This window comes from Choloepus didactylus, chromosome 21, assembly GCF_015220235.1.
Source record: "Choloepus didactylus isolate mChoDid1 chromosome 21, mChoDid1.pri, whole genome shotgun sequence".
Taxonomy (NCBI): Eukaryota; Metazoa; Chordata; class Mammalia; order Pilosa; family Megalonychidae; genus Choloepus; species Choloepus didactylus.
In genome coordinates this window covers 10,981,102-10,994,786 of record NC_051327.1, presented here as the reverse complement: position 1 = coordinate 10,994,786, position 13,685 = coordinate 10,981,102, and the positions used below count along the sequence as shown (strand labels likewise).

At 41.2% G+C, this 13,685-nt stretch overlaps 2 protein-coding genes across 2 annotated transcripts in view; one reads left to right on the top strand and one right to left on the bottom strand.

Moving 5' to 3' along the window:
- The first annotated feature begins 98 nt into the window (after positions 1-98).
- LOC119518155 (negative elongation factor A-like) lies at positions 99-3,421 on the top strand. Its single transcript, XM_037815208.1, has 2 exons — positions 99-197; positions 1,456-3,421. Exons 1-2 carry the CDS (start codon positions 166-168, stop codon positions 1,904-1,906), a joined length of 483 nt encoding a protein of 160 aa, XP_037671136.1. The 5' UTR covers positions 99-165; the 3' UTR covers positions 1,907-3,421.
- A 1,285-nt stretch (positions 3,422-4,706) lies between these two features.
- The window catches only part of RABGEF1 (RAB guanine nucleotide exchange factor 1), a 121,531-nt gene continuing 112,552 nt past the window's right edge, over positions 4,707-13,685 (bottom strand). Inside the window, exon 12 of the mRNA XM_037815341.1 lies at positions 4,707-6,215. Within this exon, the coding sequence (XP_037671269.1) occupies positions 6,156-6,215 (60 nt within the window). The 3' untranslated portion in view covers positions 4,707-6,155. The remainder of the gene's footprint in view (positions 6,216-13,685) is intronic.

Below are 13,685 nucleotides of genomic sequence, written 5' to 3'. Positions count from 1 at the left end.
CCTCTCCCTTTAAGAGCTAACGTGTGCTATTAAGCTTGTGTGGGGCCGTCGTTGGGATAGCCGTTGTTTTTAAGATCTTAGAATAATTGTTTTCCACCTTCTGATTATAAAACAACCATGGTACTGCATAAAGTTGGGAAATTTTAGAAAAGATTAAAAAAGAAAATGGAAAGCTCGTGTAATCTCCCAAACCACTGGTAACTACTGTTAATATTTTGTTGCATTTCCTTCCAGTATTTTTTTTTTCTGTGCATTGTATGGAATTTTAGAACAAATTTGGAACCATGCTGAACATTATTATATAATTATTGAAAGCTTTTGTTCAGTAGTCATTAAATGTTTAATGCTAAAGACACACTGTTTGTTTGAAAACTTTAAAATATGAATGATGTTCATGGGTGTAGTATGATTTAAACATTCTCCTATAAATGTAAACACTGGACTTTTTTTTTTTTACTTTGGTAGTCAATAAATTTTTTTATTGTGTTTTATTGTGTTTCTGATTCCTTTTTTTTTGGCTAGATTTCTAGAAATGGGATTACTATTCCAAAAAGTAAAAAGATTTTTTTTTTTAAACCTCTGGACACACTGTACTGAATTGCTCTCTGGAAAGCTACATTGTGCTTCTATCAATGATGTACATTTCTCCATACATTTATAGCCATAAAATACTAGCATATGTTTTCATGTTTGCCAGTTTGACAAGAGAAAAATGCATCTTGTTATTGAATTATTTTCCACTTCTTTCATTACTGATGAATTTGAATATTTTTCATCTGCTGTGAATCATTTGTATATCTTATTTTGTGGATTATTTGTTCATGTCCTTTGTGCAGTTTTACATGTTTTTTATTTACTATTTTCCAGAATGGCAGGATCATTTTGCATTTTCAGCAGCAAAATAAGACAGATCCAGTTTCTTTGCATCACCAGCAGCACTTGATATTGTTGGCATTTTAAATTTTCAGCCATTCTCATAGGTGTGGAGTGGTAGCTCATCAGTGGTTTTAATTTACAGTTCCCTCATGGCTAATGAGGTTGAACATTTTTTCATGTGCTTTGTTTGCCTTCCATACATCCTCTTTGGTGAATTTTTCTCAAGTCTTTTGTCCCTTTTCTATATGATTTTCTTTATATTCAGAGAGTTCTTTATATATCCTAGATACTTACTAGTCCTTTGTTAATATGTGATTCGCAACTATTTTTCCACAGTCTCTGACTTGTTTATTTACAGAGTTTCTCACGGAGCAAAGTTTTAATTTTGATTGAGCCCAATTTATCAGTTTTTCTTGCATGAATGATGCTTTCAGAGTGATGCCCTCAGTTCCCAATATTTTTTTCTCTGTTTTCTTCTAAAAGTGTTATAGAAATTATAAAGTTAGGTGGAGGTTCAATTTTCTGTTTATGGATGTCCAGTCGTTACAGAACCATTGATTGAAAGTCTATCCTTTGCAGTTGTCAGAAATCAGTTGGGACAACAAGCCTGGGGGATACCGACGAGCGGTGGGCGCCGCCCAGCATCGCGTCCCTGCTCACGACCACGGTCATCGGCAACAACCACCTTGGCTTCCAGGTCCGCGTAGAAGCTCCAGCTGCTGCGGGGGGCGCTGCACATCCCGCGCCGTACGGGGGCAAGATGAAAAGCGCCCTGATCCAGATTGTCGGGCTCGCCACCTTGGACTCAGCCCCCCGGGTCCTCGTGGTGGCCCATATTTCACGGTCCTTTCCCGATGAGGGGTCGCTCAAACTCGATCTTGAAGAGCAGAACCCCAGTGCTCGGCGCGGGGAGCCCTTCCACGCCAAGGGCCGGGGACTGCTCGGGAAGATGCCACCAGCCAGTCCAGAGGCATCGCGAGCCGCTTGGTGGGTGCTGGCCGAGAGGCAGAGAGAAAAAGATGCAGGTTAGATGCAGAAGCCAGGGAGGAAACGGTCATGACTGCGCCACGTCGGAGGACGCGGCGGGCTGGGGTTCGCTAAGACGCGCAGAGCTCTGGCCAGCGACCCACGCACCGCGGGGTTCCCGCATCCCCTACACCCGCAGCTCCGAGATCCCGCTTCGCCGTCGCCCCAGAACGCCAGCAGGCCCCACTACCTGCCCGCCACCCCCAGCCCAGAGCGCCAGCGTTCAACTGTAGCTGCGTGGCTCCTGCGTCCGCAGCGGCCGGGGAAGAACCTGCCCCGCACGCAAGAGCAGACTCTGGGTGCGCCTACGGCCCTGCTCCCGGGCTGCAGCGCTCGTGGAGAACCCGGCCGGCAGCAGCGCGTAGTGATCCAGGTGGAGCCGAGCGAGCGCACCGAGGCCCCGGCAGCGCCTCCTGCTGGTTGGACACTGTGAGAATGAGGTTAAGTTTAGCTTTCACACAGGACAGGTGTGCCTTGGAGGGTGGGGCAGTTAAGGAATTGGCAGAAGGTTAAAAAGACAAACTGTAATCCATAATCAGTTCTCCTGCTTATCCGCCCACTATCCACAGTCAGTTCCCCTGCCCACTATCTACTACTATCCTTGCAAGGTGGAAACTTAGAATAGAAGTTCCCCAAATAGCCTCATAACCTGTTACCAAACTAGCGCAGACTGGCTCTAAAGAGGCCTGGGCATAACCATTATAGTCAGGGGTGGAGATTTGTTCCAACCTTTCCTAATGTTGCAAATTTGAGCGGGAAACCTATTTCAAATGTTTCCAATTTGGGCGGGCTGCATGTTTCAAATTTGCAGGGGCTAGTTAGGCTTGTCCAATAGAATGTAACCTCTAAAGTATCCAGCCAATGGAGAAACAGGGGAGGGACTTGCGTTTAGGGGTAGAGAATAAATACTGTTGAGCGGGAAACCTATTTCAAATGTTTCCAATTTGGGCGGGCTGCATGTTTCAAATTTGCAGGGGCTAGTTAGGCTTGTCCAATAGAATGTAACCTCTAAAGTATCCAGCCAATGGAGAAACAGGGGAGGGACTTGCGTTTAGGGGTAGAGAATAAATACTGCTGAGTCTATTGTTCAGGGCTCCAACCCCCTCATTTTGGTTGGGTGTGGTTCTTGCAAGACTGTAAATAAATTCTTTTCTTCTCCACAATAGGGTGAGCGTTTATTCCTTTTTAGGAATAGTGCTTGTTTCTCATAGACATGGACTTCGATGCGCACCTCTAGAAGTCCAAGTCCATGGCCACTGGCTCCTAGAGCCTTCGCAGCGCTGCGCCTCGCTGCCCGGCTTTCCTCCAGGGGCCCCAGGGAATGGCAGCTGTGCCAGCTTAGCTGAGCCATTCAAATGGACAGACGGACAACCGGCAGGGCCGAGTCTCCCCTGCCCGGCCTCCCCGGCTTCCTCAATGTGCGGCGGAGCCTCAGCCTAGTGAAGGGTTTAGATTCATTTCTCTGGGGTGTTTTGGACTCATTTAAAAAATTGTTGTATGGGTAATTTTTGTGCGATTCAAGACACTTTTTTTTTTTGGATTCAATACTACAGTTTTGAAAATTAACGTTAAGCAAAAAAGTAAGTTTTAGTGACAGCTCTGTTAGCCTTTAAAATTTTTCTTTTTAAAGAAATTCCACTGTCCATGACCGAGGGCTTGTCCTTGCCAGTGGGACGCCCTCCCTGGCCCCTAAAGTGCAGGGGACCAAAAGTGGCGCCCACGCTTCTGGGGACGGGTGGGGATCTGACAATTCCAAAGAGTGAGCCCCCAACTGGGGGTTTTGTATTTGTCTTTTTTATAGTCGTGAACATTTAAAACCATCTTCGAGTACCTACCTTCATTGTAAACAATCCGAATAATTAAAGTTCAGCTTTTCTAAAAAAATAAAAATAAAAATAAATCAGTTGTACAAAACCCAAAAATCAGTTGGTTGTACTTGGATGGGTCTGGGTCTCTTTCTGGGTTCTCTATTCTCCATGGACATCCTTCTGCTAATACCACACTGCCTTAATTACTGTAACCATACAGGAAATCTCATAGTTTTAGGGTATAGTGATTCCTCTCATATTATTCTTTCAAAAAAATTTTTAGCTGTTCTATCCTTTGCCTTTCTATAAAATTTTATGGTAAGCTCATCTACATCTATAAATAATCTTGCTGGAATTTTGAGTAGAATTGCAGTAACCCTACAGATTGGTTTGGGGAGAATCGACATCTTTGCCATATTGAGTCTTTCATTCCAAATATTTAGATCTTATTTGATATCATCATTTTGAAGATTTTAACATAAAAGTCCTGTACATGTATTGCTGGATCATTTTTGAGCATCTGTCAATGATAATGTGTTTTATATTTGGTTTTCACTTGTTCACTGCTAGTTTGTAGAAATACAATAGATTTTTTTTCTACCTACATAACTTTATTTCGATTTAAACAAAACAGGAGCAAATGTTTAGCATCCTTCATTACAAAGTGCCTATTTACTTTTCATTAATTTTGCATTCTTTGCTGTGCATTTTTTTCCCCAAATACTTATATTTCATCATAGCAAAATCACCAGAGATAGCTTTAAGAAAACAAAAGCTGCTAAAATCAGGCACAGTGCATTGTCCTTAAAGCAAATCAACTTTAAATAATAGTATACTGAAGAAAAAAAAAAAAATACAAAAGCTTAAAAGTAAATGCCACAGTTCATTCTGTAGGATTTGCCTGAAAAATTTTAGAAGCTAAAAATGAGGTCCAAAGCTGCCATGCTGATTTAAAGAAAACTGTTTTATTGATATAATTCACATATCACAAAAGTTATGCAACCATCATTATCTAATTCCAGAACATTTTCATCACCCCAAAAAAGATACCTCTTATTCATTAGTAGTCACTTCCCATCTCCCTCCTCCCACCACCACCTGGCAACTGTTAATCTACTTTCTCTCTGGATTTACCAATTCTGGACATCCTATATCAGAACTTCATTCCTTGTTATGGCTGAATAATATTCCATTGTATGGATATACCACATTTTGTTTATCCATTCATCACTTTATGGACATTTGAGTTGTTTCCACATGATTTAATATATTTGTAAATTAAACTTTTTATTCTGAGATAACTGTAGATTTAGATGCAGGAGTAAGAAACAATACACAGAGATCCTGTGTTTCCTTCACCCAGTTCCCCCCAACGACAGTATAATATTACAACCAGGAAATTTACATTGATACAGTACACTGATCTTATACAGACTTCACTTTCTTTACATGTGATCATTTGTGTTTATTTAGCTCTATGCAATATTATCATCCCAGAAGGATCCATTGTGCTGACCTTTTATAATCACAGCCAGCTCCCTCCCCCACCCCATCTTTAACCCCGTAAACCACTAATCTGTTCTCTATCTCTTTAATTTTGTCATTTCAAGAAAATTATATAAATGGAATCATACAGTGTATACCTTTGGGGATTGGATTTTTTGAGATCCATTCAAGCTGTGAGTGGGTATCAATAGTTCATTCCTTTTTATTTAATTGTATGACTGAACCATAGTTTGTTTAATCACTCACCCACTGAAGACATCTGGGTTGCTTCCAGTTTTTCACCGTTATGAATAAATGTGCTATGAACATTTGTGTACATATTTTTATGCAGACATAAGTTTTCATTTCCCTGGGATAAATGCCCATGAACACAACTGCTGATTCATATGGTAGTTGCACGTTTAGTTTTATAAGAAACACCTCCAACTATTTTCCAGAGTGGCTGTGTCACTTTACATTCCCACCCAAATTACATGAGTGATCCACTTTCTCTACATCCTTGACAGCATTTTTCTAGAGATATTCTCAGTATTGGGGGAAGGAGATGCTTCTGGCATCTAGTTGGTAGAAGTCAGGGATGCTGTGAAGTACCCTACAATTCACAGGACAGTCCCCATCCCCCCCAACAAATGATTATCTGGCCCAATATCAATAGTCAATAATGTTGAGGTTGAGAAATCCTGCTCTACCTATTAGAGAGCCATGCCAATCAACACTGTAATTTTTGCTTCATCTGTCATAACTAAAAACTGGAGAGAAGGTTAATCTATTATATTTACCATATTTGTATCCTTTGCCTTATTCTTTCTTCATTCTGAATGTCCAAGTTTCCTTCTCTAATTGTTATCTTTCTGTTAGAAGAATTTCCTTTAGACATTCTTCTAGAATAGGTCTGCTGGTGACACGTTCCCTCAGTATTTCCTTCATCTGAGAATGTCTCTATTTCACATTTATTCTTAAAGGCCACTTTTGCTGATAATTCTTTTTTTCTCCCAGTTCCTGCAAAAAAAAAAATGGTATTCCACCTCCTGGCCTCCATGGTTTCTGATGAGATATCCACTGACATTCAAATCACTGTTCCCTTGTAGGTAATGTGTTGTTTTTGTCTAGTTGCTTTCAAGATTTTTTCTTTGTCTTTAATTTTTTTTTTTTTTCATTTTTATTGAGATTGTTCAGATACCATACAATTATCCAAAGAACCAAAGTGTACAATCACTTGCCCCTGGGTACCCTCATACAGCTGTGCATCCATCACACTTAATTTTTGTTCAATTTTTAGAAACTTTTCATTACTCCAGACAAGAAATAAAGTGAAAGATGAAAAAAGAAAAAAAGAAAAGGAAACTCTAATCCTCCCCTATCCCTAACCAACCCCCCTCAATTGTTGACTCCTAGTATTGATATAGTACGTTTGTTACTGTTTATGAAAAAATGTTGAAATACTACTAACTGTAGTATATAGTTTGTAATAGGTATATAGTTCTTTCCTATATGCCCCTCTATTATTAACTTTTAATTGTATTGTCATACATTTGTTCTGGTTCATGAAGTGATTTCTAATATTTGTACAGTTGATCATGGACATTACCCACCATAAAAAATCAGACAATACCACCAATGTCAAGTGTCTAACATGCCTCTCCTATCCCCCCCTCTTATCTGCATTTACCTTAGTATATCACCTTTGTTACATTAAAGGAAGCATAATACAATGAATCTATTAGTTACAGTCTCTAGTTTATGCTGATTGCATCCCTCCCCCAATGCCTCCCCATTTATAACACCTTGCAAGGTTGACATTTGCTTGTTCTCCCTCGTAAAAGAACATATTTGTACATTTTATCATAATTGTTGAATACTGTAGATTTCACCAAGTTACACAGTCCCAGTCATTATCTTTCCTCCTTTCTTGTGGTGTCTCACGTGCTCCCCATCTTCCTCTCTCAACCGTATTCATAGTTACGTTTGTTCAGTGTACTTACATTGTTGTGCTACCATCTCCCAAAATTGTGTTCCAAACCACACACTCCTGTCTTCTATCACCCTGTAGTGCCCCCTTTAGTATTTCCTGTAGGGCAGGTATCTTGTTCACAAAGTCTCTCATTGTCTGTTTGTCAGAAAATATTTTGAGCTCTCCCTCATATTTGAAGGACAGCTTTGCTGGATACAGGATTCTTGGTTGGTGGTTTTTCTCTTTCAGTATCTTAAACATATCACACCACTTCCTTCTTGCCTCCATGGTTTCTACTGAGAGATCCGCACATAGTCTTATTAAGCTTCCTTTGTATGTAATGGATTGCTTTTCTCTTGCTGCTTTCAGGATTCTCTGTCTTTGACATTTGATAATCTGATTATTAAGTGTCTTGGCGTAGGCCTATTCATATCTCTTCTGTTTGGAGTACGCTGCGCTTCTTGGATCTGTAATTTTATGTCTTTCTTAAGAGATGGGAAATTTTCATGAATTATTTCCTCTATTATTGCTTCTGCCCCCTTTCCCCTCTCTTCTCCTTCTGGGACACCAATGATACGTACATTATTGTACTTTGTTTCATCTTTGAGTTCCCGGAGACGTTGCTCATATTTTTTCATTCTTTTCTCCATCTGCTCCTTTGTGTGTAGGCTTTCAGGTGTTTTGTTCTCCAGTTCCTGAGTGTTTTCTTCTGCCTCTTGAGATCTGTTGTTGTATGTTTCCATTGTGTCTTTCATCTCTTGTGTTGTGCCTTTCATTTCCATAGATTCTACCAGTAGGTTTTTTGAACTTTTGATTTCTGCCGTATACAGGTCCAGTGCTTCCTTTACAGCCTCTATCTCTTTTGCAATATCTTCTCTAAACTTTTTGAATTGATTTAGCATTAGTTGTTTAAATTCCTGTATCTCAGTTGAGGTGTACGTTTGTTCCTTTGACTGGGCCATAACTTTGTTTTTCTTAGTGTAGGTTGTAATTTTCTGTTGTCTAGTCATGGTTTCCTTGTTTATCCAAATCAGGTTTTCCCAGACCAGAACAGAGGGAAGAAATATTCAGTATCTGGTTTCCCTGCGGGTGTGTCTTAGAAAATTGCTCCACCCTTTGATGCCTCGGGTCACTGTGCTTTTCTGCCCAGCAGGTGACGCCTGTTAGCCTATAATTCTTGACTGGTGTGAGGAGGTGTGGCCGTGTTCCCCCAGGCTCTGGGGTCTGGTTCTGAATGGAAAGGGCCCCACCCCTTTCCTCCTAGAGAAGACAGAGCCCCCAGGTGGAGGTCATTAGCATTTCAGTGGTCTTGCTCTCTGCTTGTGCTGTCTCTGCCCTTCCCCGAGTCACAGCCCTGGAAACTGAATATGACTGGGGCTTTCTCCACTGAGCCGAAAAAGAAACAGATAGTCCCCTTCAGACCCAGTCAAGGCGACCCTCCGGCTCTCCCAGGTCAGTCGTCACCCAAAGCCTCTGTCTGTTTTTTGGGGATTGGTACCTGTAGTGAGCAGTTCACACTCGCTACTTAAAACCCCAGTTGGAGCTCAGCTGAGCTGTATTCGCTTGCTGGGAGAGAGCTTCTCTGTGGCACCACGAGGCTCCGCAGCTCGGGCTATGGGGGAGGGGGTCTCACGACCTGGTTCCACAGGTTTTACTTACAGATTTTATGCTGTGTTCTCGGGCATTCCTCCCAATTCAGGTTGGTGTATGATGAGTGGATGGTCTCGTTTGTCCCCCCGCAGTTATTCTGGATTATTTACTAGTTGTTTCTGGTTTTTTGTAGTTGTTCCAGGGGGACTGCTTAGCTTCCACTCCTCTCTATGCCGCCATCTTGCCTCCCAGCTGTCTTTAATTTTGAGAAGTGTGATTGTGACATGTCTTTGCATGGATTTCTTTGGGTTTATCCTTTTTGGAGTTTGCTCAGCTTCTTGAATCTGTAGGCGTATACCTCTGGCCAACTTTGGGAAATTTTCAGCCACTATTTCTTTGAATATATTTTTAGCCATTTGCTTTCTCTCCTCTTCTTTTGGAACTCCATGGATATGAATGTTAGCTCTTGTTATTGTCCCACTGGTTCATTTTGTTTTGTTTTGTTTTTGGTCTATTTTCTGTTGTTCAGATTCAGATTTTGTTTTTTTATTTCACTTATATTTTGAGTTCTAAAATATCCATTTGGTTCCTCTTTACATCTTTGATTGCTTTGGCTGAGACTCTCTATTTTTTCATTTGTTTCAAACATATTTATCTTTGCTTATTATGATGGCTTTAAAATCCTTGTTAGATAATTCCAGTATACGTGTCATCTTGGTGTTGCCATCTGTTGATAACTCTCCTGGTTGATATTCAAATTGGTATTTCTCCTGGTTCTGGTATGACAAGGATTTTTTTTTTTTTTTTAATTGTATCCTGGTCATTTTGGATGTTATGAGACTCTTGATATTTAGCAGAATTCTGTTGACACCACAATGGTGGGGTAAAGGGAGGTGCTACCCCATTACCAGCAGGTGGGGGTATAAGCTTAGGCTCCCTACTCGGTCTCCACTGATACTCCCCCGGGGGTGGGGGGTGGGGAGAACCTCGCTGCTGCTGAGCAGGATGGAAATTCACACTCCCCACTCAGCCTCCGATGACACTACAGGGAGACAGAAGGGCCCCTCATTTCCACTGAGAAAGAGGTGGAGCTCCAGGCTCCCCCTTCTGGCTTCCTAACACCACGGGGTGGGGAGAAGTGCCTCATTGCCACCAGGACGTTGTGGACCTCTGTTGATGGAGCTGTAGTGGTTTTTTCCCCATGGTATTCGGCTGGAGTATGGAGAGTTTTGTCAAAAGCTTTCTGATTTGCTAGGCTGCCCCTTTCCCTTTCCTTTGGATAGAGAGCAGGCTTTTCTCTAGGGTTCGTTTTGTTTTGTTCTCTGTTCCTATTGGCATTTCTGGGTTTGGGCTTCTTTCATGCCCAGTCTTGGATATAGAAGAGGCAAAATGAAAACCCAGGGAATTCACCACGATGTTGAGGCCCCTAGCTAGTCCACCTTCTTCTCTCCACCTTTCAGTTTTCTTATGTTTGGTTTATATGTTACGTTCCAGGCTTTTAGCTGTACTCAACTTGGTGGAATAGGGGAAATGAGTCTATTCTATTTTGTTTGGAACTAGAAGAGTCAACCCTTTTTTAAAATATATTTTCTGATTTAAAAAATTAACAAATAACTGAAAGGGATGGACCAAGATGATTACCAACAGCGTAAAGGTCTTCCCTTCCTGCCTCCTTAAAATGACAGGAAATACAACACACACAAACACACGAGATTAGAGCCATAATAGTGCTAGACGAAAAAGAGCAGTACCCTCAGTCAACCATGGAAATTAAAAACAGGATTGTCAAAATGAAACATTCAAGAGAGAGTCTGAATGATAGAATGGGTATGGCTGTTTTATTTTCCTTCTAAAACTTTTACTATCTGCTAAGTTCATGTTTATTTATTGGTTTATTGTCTCTTTTCTATATGTTCAATAGGAGCAGACAGAATAGGCAAGAAAATTTTGAGGGAAAAAATGAGAGGACTTATGTTTTCACATATCACAATACAGTATGGTGGCATAGTTTTTAAAACAGAGTGGTAGTGCTGCATCTCCGTGTGCATAAATAGAGAAATAAATTAGAGTAACAGAATAGAGAACAAAAACAGACCAACATATATGTGAGAATTTAGCATATGATAAAGGGGCATCTCTTCAGGTGCAATAAAGATCCAAAGATAACTATTACCCTCATCCACTGTCATCAGAAGCATAAATATGCCATTAGACGACAGTTTGGCAATATGTCAGATGTGAAGCACACATTTGGCTCTGTCTTCTATATAACTATTGCAGTGAAGTGTTTGCCCATGCTGATAGTGCCAATGTTTGTAACAGTGATAAATTAGAAGGGGAAAAAAGAACAAATGCCTACCAATAGAAGAATGCTTCACTGTGTGATAATGCATCCTTCCTATAGAATAGCATGTGGCAATTATAAAGGAGGATATACATCCATATTACGGACATGGAAACCTGTCCAAGACATTAATGAGGGGAAAAAAATCTGTAATTTGCAGATCAGGATATGACATGTAATTTTTAAGATCTGTATTTGTATATATGTATATATCCTTGGGAAAAGGTCCAAAAGATGCAAAGTTGATAGTGGCTACCTTTTAGGGAGAGCAGTGGAGTTGAGGGGTGCAGGAGGTGAACAGTGGAGCATTTCACTTTTTACTTTATATACTTCATTCAAATTCAACAAATATTTACTGAATGCCTAACTCTTGCCAGGCGTGTCAGAGGCACTTGAAACAGAACAGTGAACAAAGGAGAGAACGATTCCTCTGTCTCTGAGGCTGATTGATACTCTAGGTGGAGGAAACAAGGACAACAAAAAGTGACGTGGTAAGTATGTAATAGGTGGTGATTATTTTGAAGGAAGAAGAAAGTGGGACAGATTAAAGGAGAAGGACACCAGGCTTGGGGGTTACAATTTTAGATGGAGTGGTTGGGGTACGCCTCATTGAGAAGGTGCCATTTGAGCTAAGGCTTCAGGGAGGTGAAGGGGTAAACAGGTGGATAGCTGGGGGAAGAAAATTCCAGGCAGAGGGAACAGCGAATGCTATTAAGCATTAGCATTAATGCCCTAAGGTGGGGGTGTGCATGGAATTTGAAGAATAGCAAGAAGACCAGTGTGGGGAAGCAGAGAGTACTAGAAGATGAGGCCACAGGGAGAACACAAGGACCAAATGCCCTAGGGTCTTATTTTAGTTACTTTTATTTTAATTTTTATTTTGCCCTAAGGTCTTTAGGTCATTTTATTTTCACAGTGAAATGGGGAGCCATGGTAGGGTTTAAAGCAAAGAAATGATGTGCTCTGGCTTTCCTTTTAAAAGACTACTCTGACTCCTGTGTTGAGATAAACAGCAGGGGGACAAGAGAGGAAAAAGGCAGAAGAGTGGGAGGTGACTGCAGTGGCCCAGGCGTGAGAGGATGGTGGTGGCAGCAGAGCGGTGGTAGTGGGGTGGTGAGAAGTCATCAGATTCTGGATATATTCTGCAGGCAGAGCCAGCAGGATTCCCAGATAAATGGAATGTGGGGTGCTAGAGAAAGATAGGAGCTGGGATGACTCCAAGGTTTTAGCCTGAGAGAAGGTTGCAATAACAGCAGCTTTTTTGGGGGTGGGGGGCAGAGATCTGGAGTTCAGTTTTGGATATGTGAAATTTGAGATGTACAGGAGACATCCAAGTGCAGCTGTTGAGAGGGCAGTAGAAATAAGATCCAGAGGGAGGCGTGAACTAGAAATATAAATTTAGAAGTGATCAGGATACATATTATGCTTAAAGCCCTAAGCCTGGGTGAGTGTTGGAATTTTCCTTCCAATGTCTAATAAAGAAAATTTCCAAACATACTGAAAAACTGAAAGAATAGTTCAATGATGATGTTCATACCAAGCATCTAGAATCAACAATTCTTAACATTTTGGTATAACTGGTTTGTGTGTCTATAGATGTGTGTGTGTGTGTGTGTGTGTGTGTGTGTGTTTTATGAATCATTTGAAGCTGAATTGCAGACATCAAAATACTTTAGCATATATGTCCTAAAAATAAAAGCATTTCTATAAAAAAACGTAAGACCATTATTACACCTACAAACATTGACAATAATGTCCTAATATCATCGAATATCCAATTCCTAATCATATATATCAAATTGGGATTGGGGTGGGGGTGTGTGAGAGGCTCACCTCTCCAGCTAAGACGAAGCTCTGTCAGCTGCCACCAGACGGGCCACAGTGCTGCCAGCCCAGGGAGGAGGCCAGGGCACGTGCACCTGACTCTAACTGTTCTGAGCACACGGGCCCCTACCTGAGTGACTATGAAGCAGGAGCAGGGAGGCTGAGAACCTGTCCTGGTGAGGTGGCAGGCAGCAGGACTGTGTGTGAGCTGAGGCTCCAAAGCCCCAGTGGTGCCTGCTTCATTGTCCCATCAGACTTCACTTACAAAACACAAATTCCAAGATAAAATTATTGAGAACATCAAGATGGCAACCACAGAGCATTAAACCCCAAGCCCAGGGCTCCTATGAGCCACAGGGCCCTATGCAACTGCACAGGCCTGTGTATCTCTCCTTTTCTTCTTTTGTGTTCCTCGATTTTTTCATTTTTTCATAGAGGTCCCCAAAGCTCTTATTTCTAGGTGATTTGTATTTGCTTTCATTGTGAACAAACTTTCCCATTATATTTAATAAATAGTAATGGGATACAGGAAAGTCATTTTGTACAGTCATTTTTTTTAGTTGAACAAAGAGTATATATTGACCCACTGCAACAAAGGAGAACATACACACTTTGGGGAACTGTAAGGCATGTCAGCATGAGGGTATCAGAAAGGATTTATAGGATTTGGGCTTGAGTTAGGTGCTTTTAGAGAAGGTTCAAGAAAGCAGAGCTTTGCTCTGGATACAGTTATTCTTCATGGCTCTTGCATCATTTTATT